The 27,113-nt window shown below is 60.5% G+C and overlaps 3 protein-coding genes across 8 annotated transcripts in view; 1 reads left to right on the top strand and 2 right to left on the bottom strand.

The window, feature by feature from the left end:
- Positions 1 to 518: 518 nt before the first annotated feature.
- Positions 519 to 7,480, bottom strand: LRRC8E (leucine rich repeat containing 8 VRAC subunit E). 2 transcript variants are annotated; one of them, XM_070373764.1, is made up of 3 exons: positions 7,342 to 7,480; positions 3,582 to 3,724; positions 519 to 2,786 (listed from the first exon to the last, which is right to left on the bottom strand). In XM_070373764.1, the coding sequence occupies exons 2-3, from the start codon at positions 3,717 to 3,719 to the stop codon at positions 534 to 536; spliced, it is 2,391 nt and encodes a 796-aa protein (XP_070229865.1). In that variant the 5' UTR covers positions 3,720 to 3,724; positions 7,342 to 7,480; the 3' UTR covers positions 519 to 533. The 2 variants fall into 2 exon arrangements, with proteins under 2 accessions (XP_070229865.1, XP_070229864.1); XM_070373763.1 differs by lacking the exon at positions 7,342 to 7,480 and adding an exon at positions 3,970 to 4,233.
- Positions 3,776 to 16,952, top strand: PRR36 (proline rich 36). Its single transcript, XM_070374727.1, has 10 exons — positions 3,776 to 3,871; positions 4,041 to 4,086; positions 4,168 to 4,422; positions 6,432 to 6,513; positions 7,233 to 7,547; positions 12,826 to 13,100; positions 13,213 to 13,312; positions 13,548 to 13,660; positions 13,742 to 15,976; positions 16,142 to 16,952. The coding sequence occupies exons 1-10, from the start codon at positions 3,776 to 3,778 to the stop codon at positions 16,648 to 16,650; spliced, it is 4,026 nt and encodes a 1,341-aa protein (XP_070230828.1). The 3' UTR covers positions 16,651 to 16,952.
- Positions 16,953 to 19,483: 2,531 nt separating this feature from the next.
- EVI5L (ecotropic viral integration site 5 like) overlaps positions 19,484 to 27,113 on the bottom strand; it is a 32,808-nt gene continuing 25,178 nt past the window's right edge. For 2 of the 5 annotated variants that reach the window (XM_070373759.1, XM_070373760.1), the window contains 8 exons: positions 26,800 to 26,940; positions 23,816 to 23,944; positions 22,389 to 22,529; positions 22,154 to 22,309; positions 21,921 to 22,067; positions 21,747 to 21,842; positions 21,568 to 21,663; positions 19,484 to 21,394 (listed from right to left, as the gene is read on the bottom strand). In XM_070373759.1, coding sequence (XP_070229860.1) covers positions 21,110 to 21,394; positions 21,568 to 21,663; positions 21,747 to 21,842; positions 21,921 to 22,067; positions 22,154 to 22,309; positions 22,389 to 22,529; positions 23,816 to 23,944; positions 26,800 to 26,940 — 1,191 coding nt within the window. In that variant the 3' untranslated portion in view covers positions 19,484 to 21,109. The remainder of the gene's footprint in view (positions 21,395 to 21,567; positions 21,664 to 21,746; positions 21,843 to 21,920; positions 22,068 to 22,153; positions 22,310 to 22,388; positions 22,530 to 23,815; positions 23,945 to 26,799; positions 26,941 to 27,113) is intronic. The other 3 variants (XM_070373757.1, XM_070373761.1, XM_070373762.1) reach the window with 3 other exon arrangements.

Genomic DNA, 27,113 nt, shown 5'->3' with positions numbered 1-27,113 from the left:
AGCCAAATATGAGAACCATTGCTTTCTGAGTTCAGGTGTCCATAGCAAGCAACTTATAAATAGGGGATTAATATCAAAATTGGCGGGGGAGGTTGGTCCCTTGTGTCTGTGTCCCCTCGTTGGGAGAAAACCCCAGATGTAAGCTGTTTTGGTCAGGGGAGAGGGTTGAAATCCCACTAGGATGAGCCTCCCCCACCCCACCCCCCATCTGCGGTACTGTGGCTGCTGTCTGGGGGATGGCAGCATCTCTGGCCCAGGGCTAGGGGCAGGTCAGCCAAGCCAAAAACACGGGTGTGGTTTTGGTCTGAGAGTCTTCTGACTGAGTTAATCTCTCCAGGATGTTCCACCCCAAATCCACAGCCTCCCAGACAAACCAGTCCCAGGATCTTGCCTGGGCTCCATCAAACTGACATGTTTGTTCCTTGTCTCCTGGCTGGGGCCCACTTGGCCACCTCCCTCGAAGATAATGGTAGAGATTCCGGGGCGGTAGCATCCAGGAGGCGTTGACCTCAACCTGTCCTCCCTCCCCGGCTTCACTCCGCCTCCATCCGGTCCCGTACCTCGGCCGGAAGCCCATCATAAAGGGTGTCCTCCACCAGGAGCCCCGACTTCTTGAGCCCCCCACAGTTGCCGAGCTCTTCCGGCAGTGCTTCCAGCCGGTTGCCCTTGAGCTCCAGGCGGCTGAGGGCCCTGAGGGCCCCCACCTGGGGCGCAAGCTGGCTCAGGTGGTTGTAACCTAGGAGCAGCGTCCGCAGCTTGCGGCAGAAGAAGAGCTCATCGGGTAGAAACTCCAGGGCATTGTAGGAGAGAGCCAAGTGCTGAAGATTCTGCAGGAGACCCAGCTCGGCTGGCAGGGAATGCAGCCCATTGTGCGAAACGTCCAGCAGGCGGAGGCTGGAGCACATGCCAAGCTGGGTGGGCAGCGTCTCCAGCTTGTTGTGGCTCAGATAGAGCTGCTCGAGGCCCCGGAGCTTCCGCACATGCTCGGGGACATAGGCAATCTGGTTGTGCCACAGTCGGAGTGTGAGCAGCTTGCGGCAGTGCTGGAAGCTGAGGATCTCCTCGATGGAACGCAGGTGGTTGTCCCGGAGGTCAAGCTCCTGCAGCGCGCCTAGGCTGAAGACAGCGTGGGGGATGCGCTCCAGTCCGCAGGCCACCAGCTCCAGCTCCCGCAGCGCTGCCAGCTTCTTGAGGCTGTTCAGTGCCAACAGACGTGCCCCGTCGTTGTGCAGGCTGAGCCGCTGCAGGTGGCCGGCCACATCAGTCACACTGGCGGGAACCTTGCCAGCGTTGCTCCGCAGAGACAGCACCTTCAGCTGCTTCAGCTCCCGGAGGCTCTCGAGGGTGGCCGCCCGGGCCAGCTCTGGGGGAAAGAGCCCCTCTAGATGCAGCTCCTCCAGACCACGCAACCCAAACACCCAGAGGGGCACCTCCCGCAGCTCCTCGCACTTGATTCGGATGACCTTCAGGCGGTCCCGCAGGAAGATCTGCGAGGAGAATGGAAGCCTGGCGGGCGAGTGGAGCAGGCTCAGCTCCTGCAAGTGCACCAGCTGCGAGAGGCCCGGGGGGAAGGTGATGTCGCCAATGGCCTCCAGCCGCAGCGCTTCCACCTCGCTGAGCTCGAAGACCGTGTCCGGCAGCCCCGGGAGCATGCAGAGGGCCAGTTCCAGCCGGCCCCGGGCGTTGCGCTGCAGCTTCTGTCGCAGCTTCTCGGCAGTCCACTCGTGGTTGAGGTTGAGCTGCTTCAGGCGGCTCTCGCTGACCTCAGAGAGGAAGACAGCAAAGCGCTTGGAGTAGAGCGAGTCGTACTGGTCGATGAGGTGCAGCATAAAGGCGAAGTCGTTCTTGACATCGGGGATGTCGCCCATGCCAGTTTCCTCCCGCACTGACCGGAAGGAGTACTCCTTGAGGGGCCGGTGGAAGAGCCAGTAGAGGGTATAGAGACAGGTGATCCCGTAGACGCACACGAAGGAGATGTAGCAGAAAGCCAGCTTGGAGAAGAGGTGGGCCTTGGTGTGGTTGCAGCAGAAGCTGGCGTAGCCCGTCACCTCCGAGGTCTCCACCCTGCAGGCCACCAGGAAGCTGATCTTTCCCACGTAGACCAGGTTGTAGACCAGGATGGCCAAGAATTTGCAGACCTTGAGCACCATCTGCCGGATGTACATGGTGTACAGGATGTCGCCCTCCTCCACGTGCACGCGGAATTTCTTGACCTTTTCAAACAGGGCTTTGGCCTGCTCTCCCTCCTTCTTGTCCAGCAGGGTGACAGCAGGGGGCTCTGTCACCACCTTCTCGGGCTCTGGCAATACCTTCTCCTTCTCGCCCTCCCCTGCCTTCCCCGGCCCTGCAGTTGTGGTCACGGTCACTGTCGCCCGCCCAGCTGTGGTGGCAGCAGGGCCCTTGTGGTTCTCCCCGGAGACCTCGGACAGCGCCCGAGTAGTCCATGGCGAGTCAAAACACTTGCCCAGAATGGAGATGAAGTGCTCGATCTTGGAGCTGGTGCCGGGGAACTTGAACCAGAAGCTGGTGCAGACCATGAAGATGAGCGTGTGGATGACAACCAAGTAGGGAAAGTACTTGGCATACCAGTGGAGGGCCGTCTCGTAGCAGAGCTGGTTGATGAAGCTGTACTGCTGTAGGTCCAGGTTGTTCTTGAGGCCGCTCAACTCCCGAAGGTCCCCCATGGGCTCTGAGATCCCCCGCGGCAGCAGCTGTTGGCATGGGGCTTCAGATAAATTCTCCCGGGGTTCATGACTGGGCAGACAGATGATCTTGTCCTGCGTCACCTGGGGATGGGGGAGAGGGTATGAAAGAGGGTGAAGGATCTGGGGCGGCCTGGGAAGTTATAGAGAGAGGAAGCAGGCTGCAAGCAGGAGAGGTCTGTGTTGATCCCCAGCTGTCCTAAGCTGGCTGTAACTTTGGAAGAGTCACTAAACCTTTGAGCATGGGACTTTGTCTGGAAATAAAAGAGCTGGGTTGATTTGTGTTCCTCGAAAATATGTTAAAGACTTAGGGACTTCCCTGCTGGCCCAGTGGCTAAGACTGGGCAGGAGGCCTGGGTTTGATCCCTGGTCAGGGAACTAGATCCCACATGCCACACCTAAGGGTTCATGCTCCAACTTAAAAAAAAAAAAAGATCTTCCAGGATGCAAGTAAAAATGCCACATGAGGCAACTAAGAACTGGTGCAGGCAAATAAATATTAAACAAACAAAAAAGATGTTGAAGTCCTAAGCCCCAAATACCTAACCTGTGATTGATGCCTTGTCTGGAAATAGTGTTTGCAGAGCAGATGTAATCAAGTTAAGATGGAGAAATTTGGACACACACACACACTCACACTGAGGGAAAATGCTGTGAAGATACAGGGAGAATGTCCTCTATCAACCAAGGAATGCCTGAGGCCACCAGAGTCTAGCCAAGAGGCACAGCCTTCGAAAGAAACCAGCCCTGTCAACACTTTGATTTCGGATGTCCAGTCTCTAGAACTATGATAGGATAAAGGAAGACTTCCGGAATCTCCCAGACCCCGCCCCTAGGAGGCCACGCCCCATCCAGGCCACACCCCGCCCCGCCCCTTACCTGGAGGGTGCAGCCGAAGACCCCGATCATGAGCATGGCCACGGTGAGGTACTCGGCCAGCACGTCCCACCAAGGTTTGAGCACCTTGAAGGCGGGTTGCTGCTCCGTGAACTGCTTGAACTCCGCCACCGGAATCATCCTTCCTATGAGGAGAGCAGGAAGCGGAGGGTGCAGAGAGAGACCCTCAGGAAAGGATGCCTTGTGAGCCAGGCCCCCAGAAGAGCCAGAAACACGCCTCTGCTCCCCGTATCCGCGTTCCGCCCCGCGGAACTCCGGCAGAACCCACAGCTGTACGCTCCCTTCCCCTCCCCCGCCCCCTAGACCTCACCTCCCTCCTGGAGCCAAGCGCCTAAGACTGAACGCTTGGCTTAAGGTGGTAAGTACTTACTGCTCGGTAAGTCCTCACCACCTCTGTTCCCAGGGACCCCTGCCCCGATGGGACTGGGCTTGCCCACTCAGAGTTCAGGAGAGGCATTCCACGAGGCCGCTGCTCCACCACTCGTCGGTGTGGCCTTTTTCCCGAGCCCAGGCATCTCCCACCCTTGACGCCAGTCCCAAACACTTCGCTCTGCTTCCTTGACTCCAGACACCCGGTACCCAGGCGGCCAGCCCCGGATCCCTCCGTCACTGGACCACAGAGAGTCCCGAGACTCGGGACTTCCGGGGCGTGGACCCCCACCCCCTTCAGGGGCGCTCCGGGCACCACCTCCAACCTCCAACCGGAAAAGCCGGCTGGAGCCTGGCTCTGGTTACGGGCCCCAGGGGCAGGGAGTGGCGGAGCTGAAGGCTTGGCCGCCCTGGGGGGTGGGGGGTGGCAGTGACGAGGACACCTGGGTTTCTGGTGGGGCCAGTGTTTAGGATCTGCTGCGGAAAACCGATACCCGAAAGGCAAGGGCTGAGGGGCAAAGAATCAGGAAATGGAAAACTCACAGGGAGAGAACCAGGGTGACACCTACGACTACAACGTCTAGGACAGGGCTGGGCTGCCAGGCTCCTGGGCGGCTAGCCTACTCTGTCTGTCCCTGGGTTTCATTTTAGACCAAGGTATCATTATTTCAGATACAGACAGCCAGGCGCAAGTCACTCGGGGGCGTGGATCACAAGCTGGTACAGCACCCTCCCAGACAGGCAGCCCTGGAGCCTCTCTTCCCAGGTCTAGAAGGAGAAAGAAAGGGAGGCAGCAAGGCCCTCACTGTCTCCGAGGGGGCTCCTAGGCCGGTCCGTCCCCCCTCCCCAGCACCCATGCTCCCCAATATAAAGCCCCTGTTTCTCATCCTTCTCATGCTTCCCAGATGGCAAGTGGTCAAGAACCCGCTTGCCGATGCAGGAGATGCAAGAGACGTGGGTTTGATCCCTGAGTGGGGAAGATCCCCTGGAGGAGGAAATGGCTACCCACTTCATTATTCTTGCCTGGAGAATCCCATGGACAGTGGAGCCTGGGGGGCTATAGTCCATGGGGTCGCAAAGAATCGGACATGACTGAGCACCGACGCCTGTTTCTCATGTAGGTTTCCTGGGCCCTGTGGTCCTTATCCTCATAGCTTGTCACTGGCTGGGCAAGGAAGGGAGACGTCTGGGTCTTCTGATCATCCTCCAGTCTCCCACCCATCTCCTGTGGGGGCAGGGCCTGGCCTCTGTCCCACACCTCAGCCAATCGCTCTGATACCTCCGTGCCTCCCTCTTTGGTCCCCATAACCCTGGAAGGCCTTCCATTACTACTGAATGAGGACAAGGTGGAAGTGGGCGGGGCTATAGGATGCAGGCCCCGCCCAGCAGGCTGAAGTCAGGGCAGTCCGCCACACCACTTAATCCCACCAGGGATGGCACGCAAAGGGACACACCTGCCTACACCCGGTCTCCAGGGGCCCCTGACTCAGGCCCTGACTCACCCAGCACCAGGCACACACAAGGGGGTACATAGAACACAGGATCCCTCACCCAGTGACCCAGCCCTTGCGCTCAGTTTCACAACCTGTCCTCAACAACAAGCCTAGTAAAGGTGCCCCCCCATCCCCCACCCCCACCCCTCAGTGCATCACAGGCTTCAGACACCAGGGAATCTGATAGAAACACACCCAGGGCAACTCCACAGCCCCCAGGGGCCAATTGCAGCCACCAAGTGGGACAACCCTGGGGGCATTCTAGTGTGTACACACCAGTGCACGTGTGTACAAGCTGAAGGGAGATTCAGGACCAGAGACACAGCCATATACTCTCTCTCTTCCAGTTCTGGCCACCCACTATTCTCCCTGCCCTGGCCACCTGCCCCTGCATGGGACACTGCTTCAATTAAGAATGGTGACTCTTAGCAGAAATGCCACACAGACAGGCAGGGAGGATCAACTTCCTGCCCCCGAGGCCCTGCCACCCTTCAGGACATATCTCACAATTGTGGAAGCTCTGCCATTGGCCATCCCAGACCCACAATCAAAAGCAAGAAGGCAGAGACACCCAGGGTCCCCAACGGATGGGTCAGAGGCTCCCACGGAGCAAGGTGTATACACAGCAGCCCCAAAGGCAGACATGGGGTTATCATTATCTGTCTCCATGACTCAATCTTGATTGTTTGGAACCTGCCATTAAGTTTCCCCAGACACAAGACTGGCCCCCCTTTGTCTGAACCAGGCCGGTGGGAGGGCTAGGGGGGAAAGCATCATGAGGGTGTGGGGACAGAGAACTTAAGGCCACCAAATGCTTTCAGTGTCTTGTTTGATCCCAATTCTGGGAGCACGGATGTGGAGACCCTTATTTCCCAGACTCGGGGAAGTGAAATAACTCATTCAAGGTGTCCCAGCTTGTGACAAGCAGCATTTGAGGGAGACCCCCTGAGTCTTGTCCGTCTGATCACAGGCACTCTGTTCCAGGTTGAGCAAGAACATCTCACTGAGATGAAGCATCTTTGCCAGGGAGCCTCAGAAGGGGGCTCCTTCCGGTAGAGAAGAGATGGCGGGAGGATGGCTGCTCTGCCTACCAGGCTAAGTTGTCTTTGTCAGCCTCTGAACGGGAAATTGCCCCCTAGGTAGCCTTAGCTCCGCCTACCCATGCCTCACCCTTGCTTCTCTCTCAGGCCTCCACCTTGCCTCTAAACATTGGCAGCGGGTGCCCCTGATCCCCCCACCCTCCATTTCCACCCACCACCCAAGCTAAGCGGCAAAGAAGAAAGAGTGACAGTTGTCAGCCCCGAAACGGGCCTTGGAGGGCACTCGGTTTAACCTTTGACTTTTACACGAGGGAGAAATTATGGTCGGGGGTGGGGGGAGCAGTAGCAGCAGAGCCAGTTCTGGGCCTTAGGCCTGGGGAGTCCCAACCTAGTATTTTTCCAAGCTGCCTTTCCAGAACTGGGGGTTCTGGGGAGTCTTTAGGTTCAAGGGACCCGGAAGGGACAGCCTGGGGAGGCCCCCACGTGTTAGGGCTCTGGGAGGTGAGGGACTCGTTGGGATGAGCTGTCACTGGCAAGAGGAGAGGGGAACAAGGTATCAAGATGCCCAGGGTGGACTCTAGCTGTTCGATCTTCACTCTGTCCTTGGTCAGGCCTGCCGGGCTCCCTGGATAGACGCCCTTGGGCTGGCCAGGGCCGGGCCTCTCTCTGCACCGCCCCTCTCACCACCCCCCGCCCCCACCCCCCAACGCCCAGCTCCTTCTGTGCCCCAGACGGCTTAGGGCTCAGGTCGCAGGGCCAGCCGCACCTCGGGCGGTCCTCCTGTGGGCCAGGTCCTCACCCCGCCACCCGGTCCCCAAGCGCGGAGAGCCATCTACTCACCTCACGGGCCAGACGCTGTTTCCAACTCCTGTGTCCCGGGGAACTGAGCGGCCGGGACTCCCGCGGAGTTCGCGGGCCGGACTGGGTGAGTCAGGGCGGGCGGGACCGGAGCCGCGGGCTGCCCTGCCCCGTCCCGCCCACCAGCCGTCTCGGTCCCGCCTCCCTTCGGACGCTCCCGGACTCCCGGTACCGCCGGAGAGCCGGAGGTAGGCGATTCTAACCCTGGAGTCCCCGGGAGGGGGAGGAGCTCGTCGGAGGAGCAGGAACGGTAGAATTCTGCGCTCCGCTGCAGTGGGGCGGAGCTGACATGGGGGACACTGAGAGGGGCTGAAGGCGTTGGACGCCCAAAGCCAACCTGAGAGTACTTTTCTAGGAGCTAAGCTATATAGACCAGTCAGGAACAGGTGGAAGCCCTCCTCCTCCCTTCACTTCCAGGTGCAGCTACTTGGCTTTGAAACTCAAACAGGGAATCAGTGATCGGGGGCCCAAGGGAGGGCGGGGCGCTTTCTCCTTCCTGCTCTGACCACCCAACCAAGGGAGGCTCTTCACTGGGGAGGAGACAGAGTCCGGGGTCAGAGGGCTCTGGGAGCCAAGGATGGAATCCAATCTGGGAGGTCTGCTTCTCAAAGGGAGACCTTGCTGCCCCAACCCCCACGATTTCCTCCCCACTTTGGGAGGCCTGCCCTAGATCTCAGACAAGACTTTTACCTTGATCTGCTCTGTCTGCTAGACTCAAGGGAGAGGAGACCTGAGAAGATGGGAGAGTGATACCCCATCTTTCATGGGGAAAAGAAGCCCACAAGTTCACCAGATTAGAGATACTCTGAAACCTCGAGGGTTGGGACCCCCTAAGCTTAGGTTCCTCTGTGAAATCTGGCAATGGGCGTGACCCCCTTGCAGAAGTCCCTGTTGGCTTGGCCATGGGCCACCCAAAGATTAATCTTTGCGTGGACAAGATAAGTGAGGCTATCTTCTCTCTCTCTCTCAGAGCTTCTGCTCTATTGGTGTGTGTGTGTGTGTGTGTGTGTGTGTGTGTCTGTGTCTGTGTGTGGATGGGGGTGGGGACAGGGAGAGGGTAAGGATGTGTATAATTAAGGAACAAGATAATGTCAATTTGTGACAAATGATTGTGTATATAGGGGCTTCCCAGGTGGTGCAGTCATAAAGAATCTGCCTGCCAGTGCAGGAGATGCAGGTATGATCCCTGGGTGGGGAAGGACCCTTGTAGAAGGAAATGGCAACCCTCTCCAGTATTCTTGCCTGGATAATCCCATGAACAGAAGAGTCTGGCGGACTACAGCCCATGGTGTCTCAAAGAGTCAGACATGACTGAGCGATTGAGCATACACTTATGCTGTGTATATAGCAAAACAGGGTGAGGTGAAGTGGTAGCAAAGGGGCCTTTTGAGATGAATAGTTTCTCCTTTTCCTCCTAGCCTCTGGAGTAGCTCCTTGAGATCCATGTCCTGAGGGTTTGTTCTCAGCTATATGCTGGGATGCGTGTCTTGTTACACACTGCTTTACACTCTTGTGCAATAGTCTCTGCAGTCATCGGAACTGAAGCCCCATGAGCCCTAGACACATATCTTTTCTGACACTTCAGATGGTGCCTGGCACACAGTGGGCATTCAGTAAATGATGGATGGATGCTTAGTTCAGGCTCTTCTTGATGCAGACCCTGAGGCAAGGAATTAGATGGCAATAGTTTCTCTGGAAGGTGAACTCAGGAAGCATTAATGGTGAGCCAGTGGGGAAGAGAAGGAAGCCAGTAAGCCAGTAAGTGTTAATGAGGGTAGCTCTGGCAGATGCACCTCCAAGGTGTACCCACCCAAGTGGCGGAGGAGTGGAAGTATTGTTGCACCAGCTTCTGTCTGTTGTGGCTGAGGGCTTCTCTGGAGACGGGAGTGGAGGGACTCCATGCCTTGGGACTCCTGACTTTCCCTGCACGTGGGGACTGGGTGCTCAGAGGATATGGGAGGGACTGTACGGGATCTGTCACAGGTACAAATGCTTGAGTGGGATGTCTTAGCCATATGACATCATGCAATGCTTCCCAGCGGTCCTCCAGAAAGATCCCCTACTTTACATTCCCATTAGTAGTTCATGAGTTTCCCCACATGCACACTATCCAGGGTTTTAAACGATTGTGGTAACGTACACACACATAATTTGCCATCCTAACTATTTTTAAGGGTACAGCTCACTGGCATTAAGGGCTTCCCTGGTGGCTCAGAGGTAAAGAATCTGCCTGCAATGCAGATTGATCCCTGCAATTCAGGTTTGATCCCTGGGTCAGGAAGATCCTCTGGAGAAGGAAATGACAACCCACTCCAATATTTTTGCCTGGAGAATCCCATGGACAAGAGGAGCCTGGAGGGCTATAGTCCTTGGGGTCACCAAAGAGTCAGACATGACTGAGCAACCAATACTCTCACTTCAGTGGCATTAAGTAATTTCACAGTGTTGGGCAACCATCCCCACCATCCATCTTCAGAACTTTTTTTATTTTGCAAAAACTGAAACTCTGTCCTCATGGAACACAAATTCACTATTCCTCTCCCCCAGCCCCTGGCACTCAGCATTATACCGTCCATCTCAATGAATCTGAATCCTCTGGGGGCCTCATATTAGTGGGTCCAGTGGCTATGCTGCTGCTGCTGCTGCTAAGTCTCGTCAGTCGTGTCTGACTCTGTGCGACCCCACAGATGGAAGCCCGCCAGGCTCCCCCGTCCCTGGGATTCTCCAGGCAAGAACACTGGAGTGGGCTGCCATTTCCTTCTCCAATGCATGAAAGTGAAAAGTGAAAGTAAAGTCACTCAGTCGTGTCCGGCTCCCAGCGACCCCATGGACTGCAGCCTACCAGGCTCCTCTGTCCGTGGGATTTTCCAGGCAAGAGTACTGGAGTGGGTGCCATTGCCTTCTCTGCACAGTGGCTATATCGTTTTACATTCCCACTAATGGTACACACGTGTTCTTATTTCTCCATATTCTCACCAGTACTTGATTGTTTATAACCAGTTTTAAGGTTTTGTGAACCTGAGGTAGCTATCTATTGCTGTGTAACAAACTGCCCCAAACCCTAGCTCCTTAAGACAGCAAGAATTTACTGTCTGACAGTTTCTCAGGACTTCCCTGGTGGCTCAGCAATAAAGAATCTACCTGCAATGCAGGAGACAGAGGAGAAAAAGGGTTCTATCTCTGGGTTGGGAAGATCCCCAGAGGAAGAAATGGCCACTCACTCCAGTATTCTTCCCTAGGAAATCCCATGGACAGAAATCTGGTGGGCTATAGTCCATAGGATCACTGAGGAACCTGAGCACACATGCAGTTTCTCAGGGTCAGGAATCAGTTAGAGTGGCTATTCAAGTTTCCCTTCCCTGGACCCCAACAACCATTGAGTTGCTTTCTGTCACTGTCTATAGATTAGCTTGCAATTTCCAGAAGGTTGTATGAATGGGACCACGCAGGGCATTCTCAAGTTCTCTGTATGAACAAATGTGATGGGGAGGAGGTGGGGCAGAGGGAGCTGGTTCTTTGGGATGGGATAGTGGGTAGCTAAGAGTCTGGAGAGATTAGGCTTGGGAGCAGAGAGCCCAGTGTTTCTGTGGGGTCGATGTGGTCTTTTATTTTTTAATTAATTGATTTGGCTGCACTGGGTCTCAGCTGCAGCACACAGGATCTTCATTCAGTCTGTGTTGCGACACACGGGATCTTTAGTTGCAGCAGGCAAACTCGCAGCATGTGGGGTCTAGTTCCCTGTGTTGGGAGGGTAGCCACTGAACCACCAGGGAAGTCCCCAATGTGGTTTTGAGTATAAGCAGAGGTGCAAGAGGGTGCTTGGCACTGTCCCCCAGCTCAGGGAGGTGGAAGATGGCCATGTCCCTCTTCATGCTTCCATCCCCTCCATGCCACAATCCCCGATCAAGGTACTCCAGGTGGCCCCTGTACCAGTTGGCAAGTCACCAAAATGACACCCCTACTACCTCAGGCTGGGCTGGGAAACCTCGAACGGGATTTCTTCAGCTCCTTCATGCACTGGTTTTGACACCTCCAGCGCCCCCCCCCCCCACGCCTCCAATAATCTCAACTCCCCAAAGCCTGGCTCTATCCGGAAGCCTTTGCTGACTTGACTTTATGTGACCTGGGAGGGTGTGGAGAGTGGGGCTGCGCTGCCCTGTAGAAGGTTGGGTCACTTCTCACCAGCCTCGGTCTCTCTCTCCCCCTCGTTCTTTTTTCCTCTCTTCCCCCAAATCGGGGTCTACCCCTACTTTCCCAGGGCTTCATTCTCCCACCAGTCCCCCGAGCTCAACGAGATAGGAGGTTTCCTTAGGTCTGTGAAAAAGCTTAGGGTAAAAGAGTGGTGGAAGCCCCAGGAAACCTGGGTCCGGGGGCAGCCTCTGCGGTCGCGAAGGCGAAGACTGGGCCAGGGACATCGAGAGGCCGGATTGGCGAACTGGGCTCGAGGGGCGATGGTCCCGCCCCCCTCCCTGGTTGCCAGGGCCCAGCCTATCCGCGGTCAGGCGGGCCTCGGGTCTCCAGGTGGTTGGGTGGGGGCCTGGGCAGGTGTGTGTGTGGCAGCGGGTGGGGAAGAGGGGGTTAGACTGGATCGCAGACCCCAAGGGATTACCCCCTCCCCGAAGCCCCTCCGGTTGGGTGTCTGAGGTCCTCAGGCGCAGCCGCAGAGAAGCCGCCTGTGCCTCCCACGCGCTCCCCCCTCCCCACTCAATTCCGCGCGCTCCCGCCTGCGCCTTCCCGGTCTGCATCCAGCGCACGCGCCCCCTTCTCCCCCGCCCGCCGCCAAGGGCCGGGCCCGCCTCACTGCGCCGCCGCCCGCCGCCCCCTCCCCTCGCCTGCCCTCTGCTCGCCGCAGCCACCGCCGCGGCGCTCCCACCCGGCCGCACCCAAGGCGACCCAGCGTGGAGCGGAGGGAGACCGAAGCCCAAGGTGAGCAGTGGCGCGAGCAGGTGGAAGGGCGGCGCGGACCAGGGCCCAGCTGGCGCAGGCGGACGGGCTCAGAACGCGGCTCTTTGTCTCCCAAGCCCCTGCGCGGGCTGCCGGGACCGCTCCTCCTCCCGGCAGGTGCCGGCATCTCTCCCGGAGGCCCGGGACTGCTCTGGGGGCTGGCGAGGGGACCCGGGTGTATGCTCATCCCTTCATTTGGAACCAGTGGCAGGCCCCCTGGTCCAACGCTGGTGGTCAAGGCCCTGAAGGGGCGAGGGGTAGGTGGGTTGATCTCTAGTCCTGAGAGGGAGCAGAGGCAGGTGTGGCCTGGAGGAAAGGCGATAAGGACGAGACTTGGGGACCACCGTGAGCAGCTGCGCTGGTGAGTGGTGGGTGGGTGGAAGGAAGTGGATCCAAGCAGAGATTTGGGCGCCCATGGGTGGTGACGCAGGAGAAGGAGCAGAGAGGTGCCAGGACCCAGAGCCTTGCAGGCAGCATAGCGGTCCAGGATCTGGGATGCTGATTAATCTGTTTCTTCGTCAGGTGCTGGATGGACAAGAGGGACAAGTCCAGGGCAGCGGCCGCCGGTCGCCCGCCCGCTTCTCGCCCTCCAGGCCTTCAGATCCCCAAGCCCGCAGGGTCTCCACGACCCCCTCCTCCAGTAACCAGCGCGGCTCTCCGAGTTCTGGGAGCAGCAGCAGCCGCAGGGCGAGGGCCCCTGGCAGAGAGAACCGGGGGTATCCGGGGAACCGCTCTCCCGGAGGTTACTCCCCAGTTGGGGCCAACGCGGAGCGCTGGGACGGGCCCCCGGAGCCCAGGTACTTCAACCTCTTTCCCTGATTCTGACCCCATCTTGCCTCCCCTCCTCTGAGGCACCAGCATCCCCTTGATTTCTGGGGCACCTGCGTTGACTCGGCCTTCTCCTCACAGCCTCCAGGCCCCCAGCGGCTGGGAGAGGGGAGCGGGCCCCTGCCAGGACCCCAGGCTCAGGCTGTATCTCTAGCCCCGGGCATGCCAGCGCGCCCACCAGGTAACACACCCGCCCCCACCCCCCTAGTCCCTTAGGCAAGAGTTAGTGTCTCCATCTGGAAGCCTTTAATTAAAGTGTGTGGGAGCACTTGCTGGTCACTGGGCACAAATTGGTGAAAGCTGTTATTGGGTGGCAGAGAGAGCATATGCCCCATTTTACAGATGGGGAAATGTAGACTTGGGAGAGGAAACAGGAACTGGAGCTCTGCCCTGATCGCAGCCCCTCCTGTCCTCAGACCAGGCCCTCTTGGGCAGAAGGGGCTCCGTCCCCCAGCTGAGGAACCTGCGGCCAGAGGAAAAGCCACAGATTCACCCAGAAGGAGCACCCTGAGTACCGGGGCCCGGAGAGGTATGTGACCTGGGGGAGGAACCGGCGGGGTTCCTGAGCTGTGAAGTATTGGTGACCTTTGGCCTTCTGTTTTGTCCCCAGATTCTTCTGGGTCTACCCCAGCCATCCCCTCCCCGGTCAATTCCCGTCGGCCCCGGGCTGCGGGCGCTGAGGTGGGTGTGCCCCGGGCAGCTCCAAGTGCCCGGCTCCGGCCCCCAACGACTGAGGCTTCCAGGAAGTCAGTGAGCAGCGCCCCAGAGCGCAGCGCGGCGGAGCCGAGCCCTGCCGCCAGGAGGCGACCCAGCGCCGGCGGGAGCCTCCAGAGGCCAACCTCGCGCCCCCTGGGCTCTAGCATCACCCCTCTATCCTCCCCAGTCCGCTCTGGAGCCTCCCCGGCTGGAACACCCCGGGCTCTTGTTGTTCAGCCCAAGTCGAAAGGACTGCAGGCCCTTCGCGCCCCTCAGGCCACATCCCCCAGGAAGGGCACAGCCCCAGTGAGGGGCCTTTCTCCTCCTCTGGCCACATCCTCTCTTCCTTGTCCTACCGCACCGCCTCCGTGTGTCCCAGCCACTACCTCTCGGGACGCGCTCCCTCCTTCTCCACCGACCACGCCCCCTTCTCAGGCCCTCAGCCGGCCTTTGACCACGCCCCATTCACTAGCCCCTCCCTCTTCTTCGGCTCCACCCTCTCTGCTGACCCTCCCCTCTCCGCCGGCCACACCTCCTTTGCAGGCTCCGGCCACACCTCCTTTGCAGGCTCCACCCACACACCTGGGTACATCCTTTCCGGAGGGGTCCGCCTCTCCCTTGGCCATGGCCCCTCTTCTGGCATCAGTCCCTCCAGTTTCACCCGCTCTGCATAGTGTACTCCCCACCGAGGCGTCTTTCACTTTACCTCCTTTTCCAGCTCTCCCCTCTCCCTTAGCCACACCACATTCGGCAGGTCCTCTACCACCAGCCGCTGCCCCCCTACAAGCCCCTCTGTCTCAAGCAGCATCTGTGAGGAACCTGCCCTCTCCCCTAGCCACACCCCCTCCTCAGGCTCCTTCCGCTCTGGCCACGCCCCCTCCGCAGGCCAGTCCTCTGTCTCCACCTTTTCAGGCCACGCCTTGTACACTGGACACACCTCCCACACCCACTCCACAGGCCTCACCGTCTCAGACCACACTCTCTTTGCAGGGTTCTCCCCGTTCAGAGTCTCCCTCTCCCCTGGTCAGGCCTCTACTACAGACTCCACCTCCTCTGGCTACTTCCCCTCGACAGGCCACTCCTATACAGGCCCCATCTCTAGCCTCACCACCTTTGCGGGCGACCCCTCCTCCGCTGGCCGTGCCTCATCCGCTCTCTCCACCTTCTCTGACCACGCCTTCTTTACAGGCCACTCCCCCTCAGAGCCTGCCTCCTCTGCTGGCTTCACCTTCTTTGGTCTCACCTCCTTTGCAGGCCCTATCCTCTCCTCCCCTTGCTTCATCTCCTCTGCATGGTCCTCCCTCTCTTCGGGCTCTGCCCCCACAGAGGGGTCCACCTTCTCTGGCCTCGCCTCCTCTTCAGGCTCCCCCTTCTCCCCCTGCTTCACCCTCTCTCCAAGACTCTTCCTCTCCCCTGGCCACACCCCCTCCGCGGGCTCTACCTTCCCTGAGCACGCCCCCTTTACAGGCCACTCCTCCTCCTCAAAGCCTGCCTCCTCTGCAGGCTCCACCTTCTCTGGCCTTGCCCCCTCTTCAGGCCCCTTCTCCCCGAGCTTCACCCCCTCTGCAAGACTCTCCCTCTCCCCTGGCCACACCCCCTCCGCGGGATCCGCCTTCTTTGAGCACGCCCCCCTTACAGGCCACTCCTCCTCAGAGCCTGCCTCCTCTCCAGGCTCCACCTTCTCTGTCCTCGCTCCCTCTGCAGGCTGGTCCCTCTCCCTCTGCTTCACCCCCTCTGCAAGACCCTCCCTCTCCTCTGATCACGCCCCCACCACGTGCTCCACCTTCCCTGGCCTTGCCGACTTTGCAGACCCCTCCCTCTCCCCCTGCCTCACCTCCTCAGCAGGCCCCACGCCGCCCTCCAACCCCGGGTCCCGATGCCCCCATCTCGGGCCCACGGCTGACCCTGGCGCTGGCCCCAGGCCCACCGCCGCCGCCGTCGCGCAGCCCATCCAGTACGCTGAGTGGCCCGGACCTGGCGGGCCACAGCAGCAGCGCCACCAGCACGCCCGAGGAGCTACGCGGCTACGACAGTGGGCCCGAGGGCGGTGCCGCAGCCTCTCCGCCTGCTGATGCCGAGCTCGCCGCCTGCCACCCGGCAGCTTGGAGCCGAGGTTCCGCGCCGCCTCTGGCCATCCGCAGCACCCCAGGTAAGCAGTCCTCGCGAGGTCTGGGATGTGAGAGGGCAGGGTCGGAGGCTCGGCTCGGGGGTAGGACAGTTGGGTTTGAGGGCGGAGCTGAAGGGAGGGGCGGAGTCTCGTGGCGGGGTTGCGGCTTCCCGCTCTCTCTGGGCATCCCGGCCCCTCTCCCCGCAGGAGCTCCCCTGCCTTGGTCTCCTGCATCCGGATCGGGCTCTGCTGATGGCTTGTGCACCATCTACGAGGCTGAAGGTCCCGAGTCGGCGAGCCCCGCCACAGACGCGCTGGATCCCGGGCCCGGGCCCGGCGCGGGAGGTGGGAAAGCGGCGGCTGGAGTTGCGGCTGGTGCGGCTTCTCGTGGCGCGAAGCCGGCGCGCTTGGGAGAGCTGCCGCTGGGAGCGCTGCAGGCGAGCGTCGTGCAGCACCTGCTGAGCCGGACGCTGCTGCTAGCTGCGACCGAGGAGGCCGCGGGAGGCAGCGGTGGTCCAGGGGGCGCCGGGGGTGGAGGCAGCGCGGGCGGCGCCCGCACTGCGCTGAGCGACGCCGAACTGGGTCGCTGGGCCGAACTGTTGTCTCCACTGGACGAGTCCCGCGCCAGCATCACCTCAGTCACTAGCTTCTCCCCGGATGACGTGGCTTCCCCGCAGGGTGACTGGACCGTGGTAGAGGTGGAGACCTTCCACTGAGCCCCACCCTGTCCCCGCCCGCCCACTCCACCCCTGCCTTAGGATTTGCCCCTCAGGTTACACTTCAAAGGTCTTAGATCTCCTCCTCCCTTCCTCCAGGAGCCCGGCTTCCCGTGAATTGGTCTCAGTCCCTTTAGAGCCCTAGAATTTTGGTCCAGGCTTGTGACCCATTGGAGAAGGCAATGGCACCCCACTCCAGTACTCTTGCCTGGAAAATCCCATGGACGGAGGAGCCTGGTAGGCTGCAGTCCATGGGGTTGCTAAGAGTCAGACACGACTGAGCGACTTGACTTCACTCTTGCGACCCAACCACACCTTTGGCCAAGGCCCTCCCCTTGAACCCCTCGCCTTTGGCCTAGAACGCACTCCTGCACCCCTCGAGCCCCGTACCTTCCTCGGCCTAGGCTCTTCCCGGTGTCCAGTGTATTGTCTACCACGCAGCCCGAGTTTGCAATAAAGCAGAGACCGAGGCCTGTTTACTTTCCTCTTTGCAGTCGAGGGCTGGGGGCCTCCTGGGCGCATCCAACTGCAGGGCGGCGCGAGGGGCCAGGTGGGCCTTGGGGCTGTGCACAGCAGGTTGTAGCTCTGGTTGAAGGCTTTCCCCAAAGTTCCTCCACTGAGGGTAGGGGCGTACAAGGAGGGGCTGGTGGAATCAGGAAATGCTGAGAGTCCCGTGGTCCAGCGCCGCGCACCCACCAGCGTGCATTAATGTAGGCATTCTTATGCCCAACTTTTCATGGAAATATCAAGTGCAGGAGGGGCCCAGGTGGGACTGCGCGACCAAGTGAATGAACGAGGTGTGCGCGGTGTGGCCAGTTGACTAAGCTCTTCCCATACTCTGCCACAGACAGGAGCAGGCACTCCTTGGGGGGTCAGGGAAGACACTTGGGGAGGGATTGCTTGAATCTCAGGAGAGGGCGCAAGCCACTTCCTGAGGTTCTTCCTCACAGTGTGCACCCCTTTACTTTCCACGCCCTGGGGTGTTGGAGACAGGGGAGGCCTGAGACTGATGGCCATCTCGGGTCCCTCCAGGGCCTCCCAAGAGGGCACACTGCCCTCTGCTTACCAAGGAGGCTGCAGTGCAAAAGGCAGGCCCACAGCTGAGCCCTGGGCTTGGGAAGGGGAGTCACTGCCTCCTGGGTGGACCGCACTGAGCAGCACAGGGAAGGAGCAGCCTCTCCAAGGCTGGTGGGAGATCTGGGCATGCTTCCATTGCCCACTCCTCTCCAGGAGCCCTCACCATGCCCCTCTGGGCCTGCTTCCCAGCCATGGGCCTCGCCTTTCATCTCAACTTAGGGTGTCCCCCCAAGCCCTCTAGCCGGGCATCCTTGCCTGTGCACCAGTGTCGAGGGTCCTTGCCAGAGCCAACCACTGCCTTTGCTTATCTCCCCGAGTCAGAATTCCTTGCCCTTCCTCCCAGAGTCCAGTCATCCTGACTCTAGCTCCTTTAAGCCACAGCCCAGGCCCTCTTTCTTCCCAAGTACCCGTGCAGGAAATGGATCCCCTAGGCCTTTCCTCCCCAAGAGTGTCCTGCTTTACACCCAAAATGATGGCAGCCCGAGGGGAACCACAGTCCTCAGGACAGGTAGATGGACAGAGAAGGACCCCCTGTGGGGCTATTTCTCTGTCTATAGACCCAGTCCCTGAAGCTGGGTTCCTGCTGGTCCCCACTCCAGAAGCAACTGCCTCCCAACCTAGGATCTGAAGAGAAATTGGCCCAGTCTTGATGGGATACTGTCACCTCCATCCCTGGGAGCCAATCAGTTAAGGTGACAAACTACAGAGCTTCCTTTTCTAAGCTGGGCCCTGGTGAGGACCCGGGTGTCCTTGTTTCCAGATGCTGAGACAATCCCGAGGGTAGGGGCTGACTCGTGACATGTTGGGTAGCTGAGACCCCAAGGCCAGCCCTCGAGAAGGAGCAGGGCAGAGCCCCAGTTCTCCCAACTTCCTGCCCCATCCTGGGAGCTAACCGGGTGGAGTTACTTGGTGGGAGCAGGAGAGGCAGGCAGCAACGGTCAAGGTCTCAGTGTTCAAACTGTGTGGTGGGGATGATGATGGGTCCACAGGAGCTGTGGTGTGAGAAGGGCTCAGCTGTCCTGGTGCATGACAGGTGTCCTGCTCGCTGCTCCGCAGGTATCATGCAGCAGAGCAGGGCACACTTTGTGGGTCCACACCGGGCGTAGAGGTCAGGGCCAGGCTGGTATCTGGCTGGACCCAGTTAAATGTCTCCCCCAGGAAGCCTTCTTTGCCATCCCTGGATCTGACTCCCTGTGCTAGCTGGGACTACGCCTCAGCTCTGTGGGCAATCCTACAAAAGACCTGCCTTTCTGGGTCTTCTTTCCCCAGGGCAGTCCCCACTGCCTGGCTCAGTTTTGTCTCTGTGCTGACCCCCAAGACTGTAGTCCCTCTGATGGTGCCCCTCTCACCTAAGCCCTCCATGGCTCCCCAGTACCCTCAGTTCAAAGTGCAAAGTCTTTCTTCTCCTGACTTGAAAACCCCCTTCCCAGTCTGGCCATGCCCACTTTCTCCTGTTCCTTCTTCACAGATCTCACATGTCTCCTGCTGATCCCTCCACATCTCACCCTTATGCTTCTGCCCTTGGAGATGCACTCCCCCCACCCCCACCTCCTCCAAGAAACCTTCCCTGATCTCCCTACACATTCATCTAGGCACTCACCATTCTTAGCGCAGACTTATCCCTCACCGCGCCCCCCCAGTGTCTGTCTCCTCCACTGCACTTGGGACCCCTCAGAACCAGACTCAGAGCAGAAAACCCTAAAGGCCTCAGGAAGTACATGCCGAATGGAGGAAACTAGATCCTGAATCCTCCTGAGGCCCCAAGCCCAAGCCCCTTCATTCTTCATGACTCTGAAGGGAGGCCCTGGCTGAATTGCCCTGGTGGAAAATCATGGCCCACTCTCCCCATGTCCAGAGCCATCCTCCTGAAAATGCCTGCTCTAAGGGTGCATCTGACCTGTTCCTCCAATACCAACCTATCTCTTCCTACCCCCACACTTAATGTTCACATGCACGGTGTGAACTTTGCTCTTCCACTCTGCACCCCGTCCTGGGCAGCCTCTTTGGGCCCCTGCTGGCCTGCTGTGACCTGTGCCTCTGGTTCTCTTAGACAGTGGGAGGCTCCCAAGGGCATAGACAGCCTCCTCCCTTCCCCGCTGCTTCACAAGGGGCCAGGGACCCCCAGGCCTGCCCCGCTCAGCGCCCCTTGTCGTGACTGTGTAAATACACTTTATTTTCCATCTTTCCCGCCTGGGCGACATGTGGAGTGTGAACAGGCAGTGTGCAAAATGGTGGTGGGCAGTGCGGGGGGCATGTGGGTGAGCCCCTGGGATGCCCACCCTGGTCCCCAGGCTTTGTAACACTGAGTGGGCGACCGGGAAGGGGGGACTGAGCATGGATCCCCACCCCAGGAAGCGCCAGGGGGACTCTTTGTGATGCTGTTCTAGGCTCCAGGAGCACCGAGAAGGTCAGCCCGGGGGTCATGAGGTCCCGGGGGGGTCGGGTCTGGGGGCATCGTTGGACTTTGGCACCGTTCTTGGCTCTGACTCAGCAGAGACCACGGGACCACTGTGAGCAGGTAGGGGGGGCACTCAGCCAGGAGGCCTCCTCCCCTGGGGCTGGATGGTGGGGCTAGGGATACAGAGGAGGAAGGGACTTGGAGGCTGGGGACCCCCTGGAGAGGAGGCTAGCCTGCATGAGGAGCCCCTCTCCCCCCGTCACTGGCCAAGCTGGGGTGATGGGACTGCCACAGAGGAAGAGGTGGGGTGCTGGGGAAGGGGAGGTGTCTCCACTTCCTTACAGCTGCTCTGGCCCCTAGGAAGTAGGGACAGATACTGCCCAGGCCCTGGCTGGTTCCAGTTGGCCACTCACACCCTGGCAGCCCTGCACTCAGTAGGAGGGACTTTGGTTTCTGTTGCAGGGGCCACAATGCCTGCAACCAGGCAGGGAAGCCCTGCCTGGCCATCTGTCTCCAGAGGCCAAGGATCCCCAGGGCCTTCATGGGTGGTAAAGTCCGGCCTACAGGGGCACCTTCCTCCTCAGGCCTGCCCCAGAGCCTGGGCCCTTCCCAGCAGGGCCGCTCTTGTCCCAGGAGGAGGCCGGCTAGGAGGGGCAGCTTCCGTTGGTGCAGTCCTGGGACCCTTGGGTCGTCCTGGCCCTGGCTGTTAAGAGGGGCAGACCTTCCAGGTAAATGGGCCGAGAAGGGAACAGACCAAGATGGGTAAACACTGCTGGGGAGGGTGGGCCTGCCAGGGCACTGTGAGGATCCCCAGCCTCCGGCCCTGCCCTCTGTGCCCGGTTGTGCGCTGGGCCTGGCCCTCTGGGTGGGTGAAACTGCCGAGGGCGTGGAGTCTGTGAAAAGCTGGCGCCGACGCAGGAGCGGGCTGGCGGCGGCCTACCCCCTTACCCCCGCGCCCTGGCTCCGAGCACGCGTGGCACGGCCTCAGTTGTCCAGGCCCTGGCTGTAGGGCGCGGCCAGCTCATCGGCGTCGCTGTCGGAGCTGCCCTCACTGTCCTTGGCCGGCCGCTCCAGCCGGCGGAAGAAGCGCGCGTCGCGCGGGGACAGCGGGTAGAGCGCGTCCTGCAGCGCGGCGCCAACGCCCACGCCCACGCCCAGCAGCTCCTCGTCGGACGACGGTAGCGAGTCCTCGTCCAGGTGCCGCGCCAGGCCCAGCCCGTCGAAGGCCAGCGGGTCCTCAAAGGGCGGCGGGCCCTTCAGCAGCCGCACCTGGGGCGGGGGGTTGGGGTGAGGTGGGACCCGCGCGCTGGAGGCGTGCATCGATGTCCCCATGGATGGAGTCCGGCCGCCGGGCCCTCCTCCTCTCCCGCTCCCCGAAACGCCGACGCCCGGCCCATCACTGGTCGCGGCCACCAGGGCTCTCACGCCCCGCCCGCGCTCACCTCGGCCTTCAGCTCCTCGATCTGGTCCTTGAGCTCGCGGATGTACTGCGACGAGTCCGAGTGGTTCAGCTGGCCCTGGATGCGGCCCTCCTCTCTCTGAGGGCGGGCCGTGCCAGTCAGCACGGGGTCCGGTCCCCGAGCCAGTCCGCAGCGCGCCCCGCCCTGGCCTCACCGCTCACCTGGATCTCCAGCTCCGCAATGCGCTGCCGCATCTCGGCCACCGCCGCCATGCTGTCCGCCTCCCGCAGGCGCACGGCCATCACCTCCTCCTTGCTCTGGGGGCGGGGGTGGGGGAAAAGGGGTCAAGGGGCGCGGCAGGGCTTAGGGGATGGGGGGAGTGGGGGTGCGGGCACCTTGCACTCAGCCTCAGCCTGCTTGCGGCGGCTCTCGCTGAGCTGCGTCTGCAGCCCCTTGTTCTGTGCCGCCAGGTACTGTAGCTTCTCTTGCAGCGCCGCGCGCTCAGCCTCCACACGGTTCAGCAGGTTGCGGTGGATGTGGTCCTGGGGGCGGATGGGCGGGGGTCAAGGCCTTGCCGAGGGCCCGACCCCGGGCGCCGGATTCCCTCCCTGGGCCGGCCTCGGCCCACCTGCGTCTCGAGCTCCACTACGCGCTGCCGCAGCTCTCGACCCTCGGCCAGCGCCTGGGCCTCTCGCAGCCGCACGCTCATCAGCTCGTCCTGCAGCTCGCCCAGGACCAGCTTCCGCGGGGACTCCTTCCAGCGGCCACCGCGGGACAGGTGGGCCTGCGGGGAGAGGTCGGCGGTCGGCCTGCGCCCGGGGCCCAAGGCCGCTTCGACCCCCTGGAACGAGGCCCGCCCTCACCTGCCAGGTGTCCGAGAGCTCCTGCAGCTGCAGCTTCAGCTCCCGTGCCGAGGCCATTGCCTCACCCTCCCGAACCTTGAGCGCCTTCAGCTCCTCCTGAAGCCGAGCCACGTTGTTCTCGTCGGGCAGCGAGTTGTTCCTCTGCGGGGAGAGGAGCGCTCAGAGCTGCCCGCAGGCCTCACTCCCCCACCCCCTCTCCTCTGGGCTTCACCACTGGCAGCCGGGCTGGGAGAGGGTGCACCCTGGACGCCCGGATGCCCAGGGGAATGAGGAGGAGGCCCCAGGGGAGGAGACCCCACCCTCGCAGCCCCTGCTGGAAATCCTGGTCTGTAAAGCCGGCTGTAGTAACAGCACCTGCTCTCTCAGGGGGCTGGTCCAGGGCAACCCCCACACCACACGTGATTGTTGATAACACCAGGAGGGCAGCGAGGCCAGGTGCTCCTCACCTGGGAATCTGAGATCCTCGCCCTCCCAGCCCAGACCTGGCCCAGCAGAAGCTGAGCAGATGGCAGGTTTCGGCTTTGTCCCTGGGGACAGAGGGCCGGCCTAGGCCCTATCCTGGCCTCCCAAGGGCTCAGAGATGAGATTTGTGCTCCAGCCTCTTGGACCAAAAGCCAACTCGCTGCAGGAGGTTCTCGCTGCCTCTTGTCTGGGAGTTGGGGGGAGGGTGGTGGAACTTCTGGGCCCACATTTCCCTCTGATGTAGAGAGGAGAGAGGAAAGCCCAGTCTGGGTGGTGGGTCAACAGGGACTGTGAGGCCAATGGCCCCATGCAAGGCTGTGGCAGAGACACCCCACCTAGGAGGACACCCCAAACTGCAGCTTGAAGCTGGGGGGGGCGTGGCTTCTGCTAGTGGGTGAGTACTGCCCTCTGGTGGCCAGGGCATTTCCCTTCTGGCGGCTCAAGGGAATTGAGACAATAACCAGGGTAGAAGGAACTGGGAAGGTACCAAGAGGCCTGGTGCTCCCTGCAGGGCTGCAGGTGGGAGAAGGCGGCCCCCTGGGTGGTGGGGCTGTGGAGGGGAGCAGCCTTGATGGGCCTGCGCCTTCCCTTCCCCCTGGAGCTCAGGGCCTGAGGGGGACATACACAGGCAGGATGGGCTGTCCAGGGGGCCCATGACAGCTACTGTGCTGCTGGCCTGATGTCTGGCATATGAGGGCAGGCGTGGCTCTCACGGAGTCGTGCTGCTGCTGTGTGTGTGTGTGTTCGTGTGTGTGTGTGTGTGCGCGCCTCCGGGGCTTGAGTGGTACATACCGTGCTGTGGAGACTATGGGGGAGGAGGCAGGGGAAGGGCTCTGACTCCAGGGCCTGGCCCTCAGGTCCCTGGGGCTGCCCCCCTTATCCTTGGCAAGGGCCCGGTGGTCACCTCCCAGGGGCGCCCTTACTGCCCCGTCTCCAGGGTGCCCCCAGCGGCCACCCAGTCGCACCTTCTCCATGTCCAGAACCTTGTCCTGCATCTCCCGAAGGGCCCCCAGGGTCTCGGTCTCCCGAAGCCGTGACTGCTCCAGCTCCGTCTCCAGGTGGGCCACAAAGTCCTCGGTGAGGCGCGGGTTATCCTGGGGGCAGGCAGAGGGCTGTGCTGGGCGACAGGCTGTGGCCAGAGGTGGGCAGCTTTCCTGCCAGCCAGGTGAGGGCCCAGGCCTGGTCCCACCTCTTCCACCCCCATGGCCAGGAGTGGGGGCTTAGGTTGTGGGTGGAGAGGAGGGCAAGGAGAAAGCCCATATCCCCTGGAAGGGCAGAACACCACGGGGGCCCTGATGCTTTGTCTTGGGGTCCTGGGGACACCACACATGGCCTCAGGAGGCCCCCTGAGGTACACCAATGATTGGTTCACAGGATCACTGGGGTGAGTATGCAGAACGAGTTCTCTGGGCGCTGCTTCCTGCTGTGTGGTCTGTGGCCTGACCACACCATGGGGGTTGTGAGGGGCAGATGGGGAAAGAGTTGGCTGAGACCACTTTCTTGGTCAGTGTCCAGGGGCTTCTCAGAGGTACCTGGGAGTCCCAGGGGTGATGGGTGGGCCCCCTACAGAAGACCTCGACAGTGAGGGAGGAAGCCCCTGGGGTCGGAGCACAGCCTGCATCTTGCTGCCTGGGTGGCCTGGCAGGGCAGTTCTCTGGCAAGTTGCCCCAGCCACCCTGCTCCTCAGCTGCCCCACCCCCTGCTTCCCCACTGACCAGGTCTTATTTATGGGGCCCTCCTGCCTAACTGCCCAGGTCTGCTTGCTACCCTTGACCACTGGGGGTCTCTGAAGTCCAGGGGTGTGGGTGGCTCTCTCTCGGCCCAGATGGGCTCTGGGCCCCGTGGCAGCTCTGCCCAGCTGCATCTCTTCCAGGGGCCCCACCAGCATCTCCCACACTCCCTCCCGGCCTCCCTCTGCCTTGCAGTGACCTCCCTGCCTCACCCAGCTCTGCAGCAGGCCTAAGGGCAGGAGCCCCGAGGGGGCAGGTGAATGTCTCTCCAACTGGCCTGATGGAGGGCATTGTGCCATGGGTAGGGTTAGCCCAGCCTCAGCTTCCCCACTGGCCTGGCTGCTTTAAAGCCAGGTGGGGCTACAGCACTTGAACTTGAGCCAGAGGTGGATGCGGGTCAGCAATAGTGAAGTTCTGCCCCTCTGTCCCCAGGAGCAGAGGGTCAACACGTAGGGGAGGGATTCTCCTCAGCCAATGACCATTCCTTCTCTTCACCCTTTCTCAAGCACCCTGTGGTTTCTCCACATCAGGGACCCTCACCTCACTGCCAGGCCCTGCTGGTTCAGCCCTGGGGTATGGGGAGCCGACAGCGCCCTTCCCTGCCCCTCAGGGCCTGTGCTCAGTCATACCTGCTGAGTTTGGAGGCCACAGCTGCCAGTGTGTTACCACATCAGGAAGGCAGCTGCTGGGTGTGGCTGGAGGAGAGTTCTGGAAGCCTTCTTTGGGAGAAGTGGACTCTGCCATGCTTCAGCTCATGGGCTCTCCACCACCCACCTGAGTTCATGACTCCAAAACAGACTTGGGCTGCCCCCACCTCATCTCCAACCCATTAGCTCAGGGTGGCGGGCACAGACCAGACCCTCTTCTGAGGGCAAGGTGTTGGGCACTGGAGGGGGTTACCCTCCCTCACCCCAGCTCCTACCATGCATGGCTGCCTACCCACCCCCTGAGGAAGCCCTGAAACTGAGCTCCCCTCCCGAGTGTATGATTAACCTCTCTATCCCCCAAAACTTTATTGCCTTTCCTGTGCCTCCCTTGAGTTTCAAAGAAAATGGCGGGCTGAAACCAAGCAGGATCCCGTGGGCCCTCCTGGGTACAAAAGCCCTTCCGTGTCCCTGTTTCTTGTTTGTAGAAAAAGGCTGTAGTCTCCAAGACCTCTGCTGAGTTCCAGAAAGCAGCCTCAGGCAGTAAATGATAAGGATCATAGAGTCCCAGGATGCCTAGGCCCTCCTGAAGGAGTAGAGATAACTACTTGACATGGGTCTTTGAGTTCTTCTGCAGAAATTAAGAGCCCCAGCCAGGTGGAGCATGGTGACTACACACTGACCACCAGCACCAGACCCCAGACTGGTTGTAGCAAGAGGGTTGATGATGACTGAGGTTCCCTAAACATGACCCTGTTTCCTCACCACCAACCAATCAGAAGAAGGTCCACGAGCTGACCCTGTGTCCTTGGACCCTTTCCTCTGGCACTGTCTTAAAAAAAGACCCTGCCTAGAGGCTTCCCTGGGGGTCCAGTGGCTAAGACTCCACATTCCCAATGCAGGGGGCTTGGGTTTGATCGCTGGTTGGGGACCCAGATGCCACATTCCACAACTAAGAGTTCACATGCTGCAACTAGAGATCCCACGTGCTGCAGTGAAGACGGAAGGTCCCGAGTGCCACTACCAAGACCTGATTCAGCCAGATAAACAAATGAAAATACTAAAAAATCCCCTGCTGAAAAGGCATCAGGGACTTTCTGGGTTCTTTTGAGCATGAGCTGCCCTTTCTCCTTGTTTGCAGAAGATGCTGTGGTTTCCTTCACCACAAGCCGTGTTGGTAGCTGGTTTTGCTGCATGTCAGATGAGTGGACCTAGGTTTGGTTTGGTAACAGCCCAACAGCCCTTCAGACCCTGGGGAGACATCAAGGCTCCCCCAAGGAATCACAGCTCTATCAGTGGAGGGCGGGGTCCCTGCAGGGACAGTTGGGGGATGGGTGGAGGCTGACTGTCTTGCCCTCAGTGTGGTAATATGGTAGGCCGGATGCCCCACTGCGGGGTGGGAAAGGGAAACCACAGGATCGCCCCGGGTGTGGGGCTGGAGGAGACTCTGGGTCCCCTGTCCCCAAGGAAGGAACAGGAGGGCCAGGGCTGATTGGGGCCAGGTGCCCCAGAGCTCTGCAGGCAGCCAGGCATAGGGCGTGGCCTGGCCCTGGGCCCCGCCCACCGGCCTGGTACCTGCTGCTCCTGCAGCTGCCGTATGGTGCTCTGCGCCTTCTGCAGGTCTTCGGCTGCCGAGCTACACTGCTGCCTCACCACAGCCAGTTCCCGCTTGATGACGTAGTTCTCCTCTGCCTCCTGTGCGCGTGTCACCTGCCCCTGAGGACAGCGAGGATGAGGTGCCGTGACTCTCTGCTCACACCCCCAGCTCTGCCTGGGGCCTGCCAGTGGGGAGGCCCAGAGAGGGTGGAGGCGGGGTGGGAGGAGGAGGACCTCCCACACTCAAGAGCCTGGGATGGGGTGCCCCCTAGGGCCTGGGGATGTTGGGGGGG

The sequence above is a fragment of the Bos mutus genome, chromosome 7 (assembly GCF_027580195.1).
Source record: "Bos mutus isolate GX-2022 chromosome 7, NWIPB_WYAK_1.1, whole genome shotgun sequence".
Classification (NCBI taxonomy): Eukaryota; Metazoa; Chordata; class Mammalia; order Artiodactyla; family Bovidae; genus Bos; species Bos mutus.
Note: the sequence above shows the minus strand (reverse complement) of the source record. Positions and strands in the feature narration are given on the sequence as shown.

What these genes read in the sequence shown, in the direction of transcription:
- LRRC8E (XM_070373764.1), bottom strand. Translation starts at nt 3,719, where the DNA reads ATGATTCCGGTGGCGGAGTTCAAGCAGTTCACGGAGCAGCAACCCGCC. An exon ending in TCTTCGGCTGCACCCTCCAG is followed by an intron (nt 2,787 to 3,581) that starts GTAAGGGGCGGG and finishes CCCCATCCCCAG; the next exon opens with GTGACGCAGGACAAGATCAT.
- PRR36 (XM_070374727.1), top strand. Translation starts at nt 3,776, where the DNA reads ATGCCTTGTGAGCCAGGCCCCCAGAAGAGCCAGAAACACGCCTCTGCT. An exon ending in CTCCGGCAGAACCCACAGCT is followed by an intron (nt 3,872 to 4,040) that starts GTACGCTCCCTT and finishes TTGCCCACTCAG; the next exon opens with AGTTCAGGAGAGGCATTCCA. An exon ending in GAGTACCGGGGCCCGGAGAG is followed by an intron (nt 13,661 to 13,741) that starts GTATGTGACCTG and finishes TTTTGTCCCCAG; the next exon opens with ATTCTTCTGGGTCTACCCCA.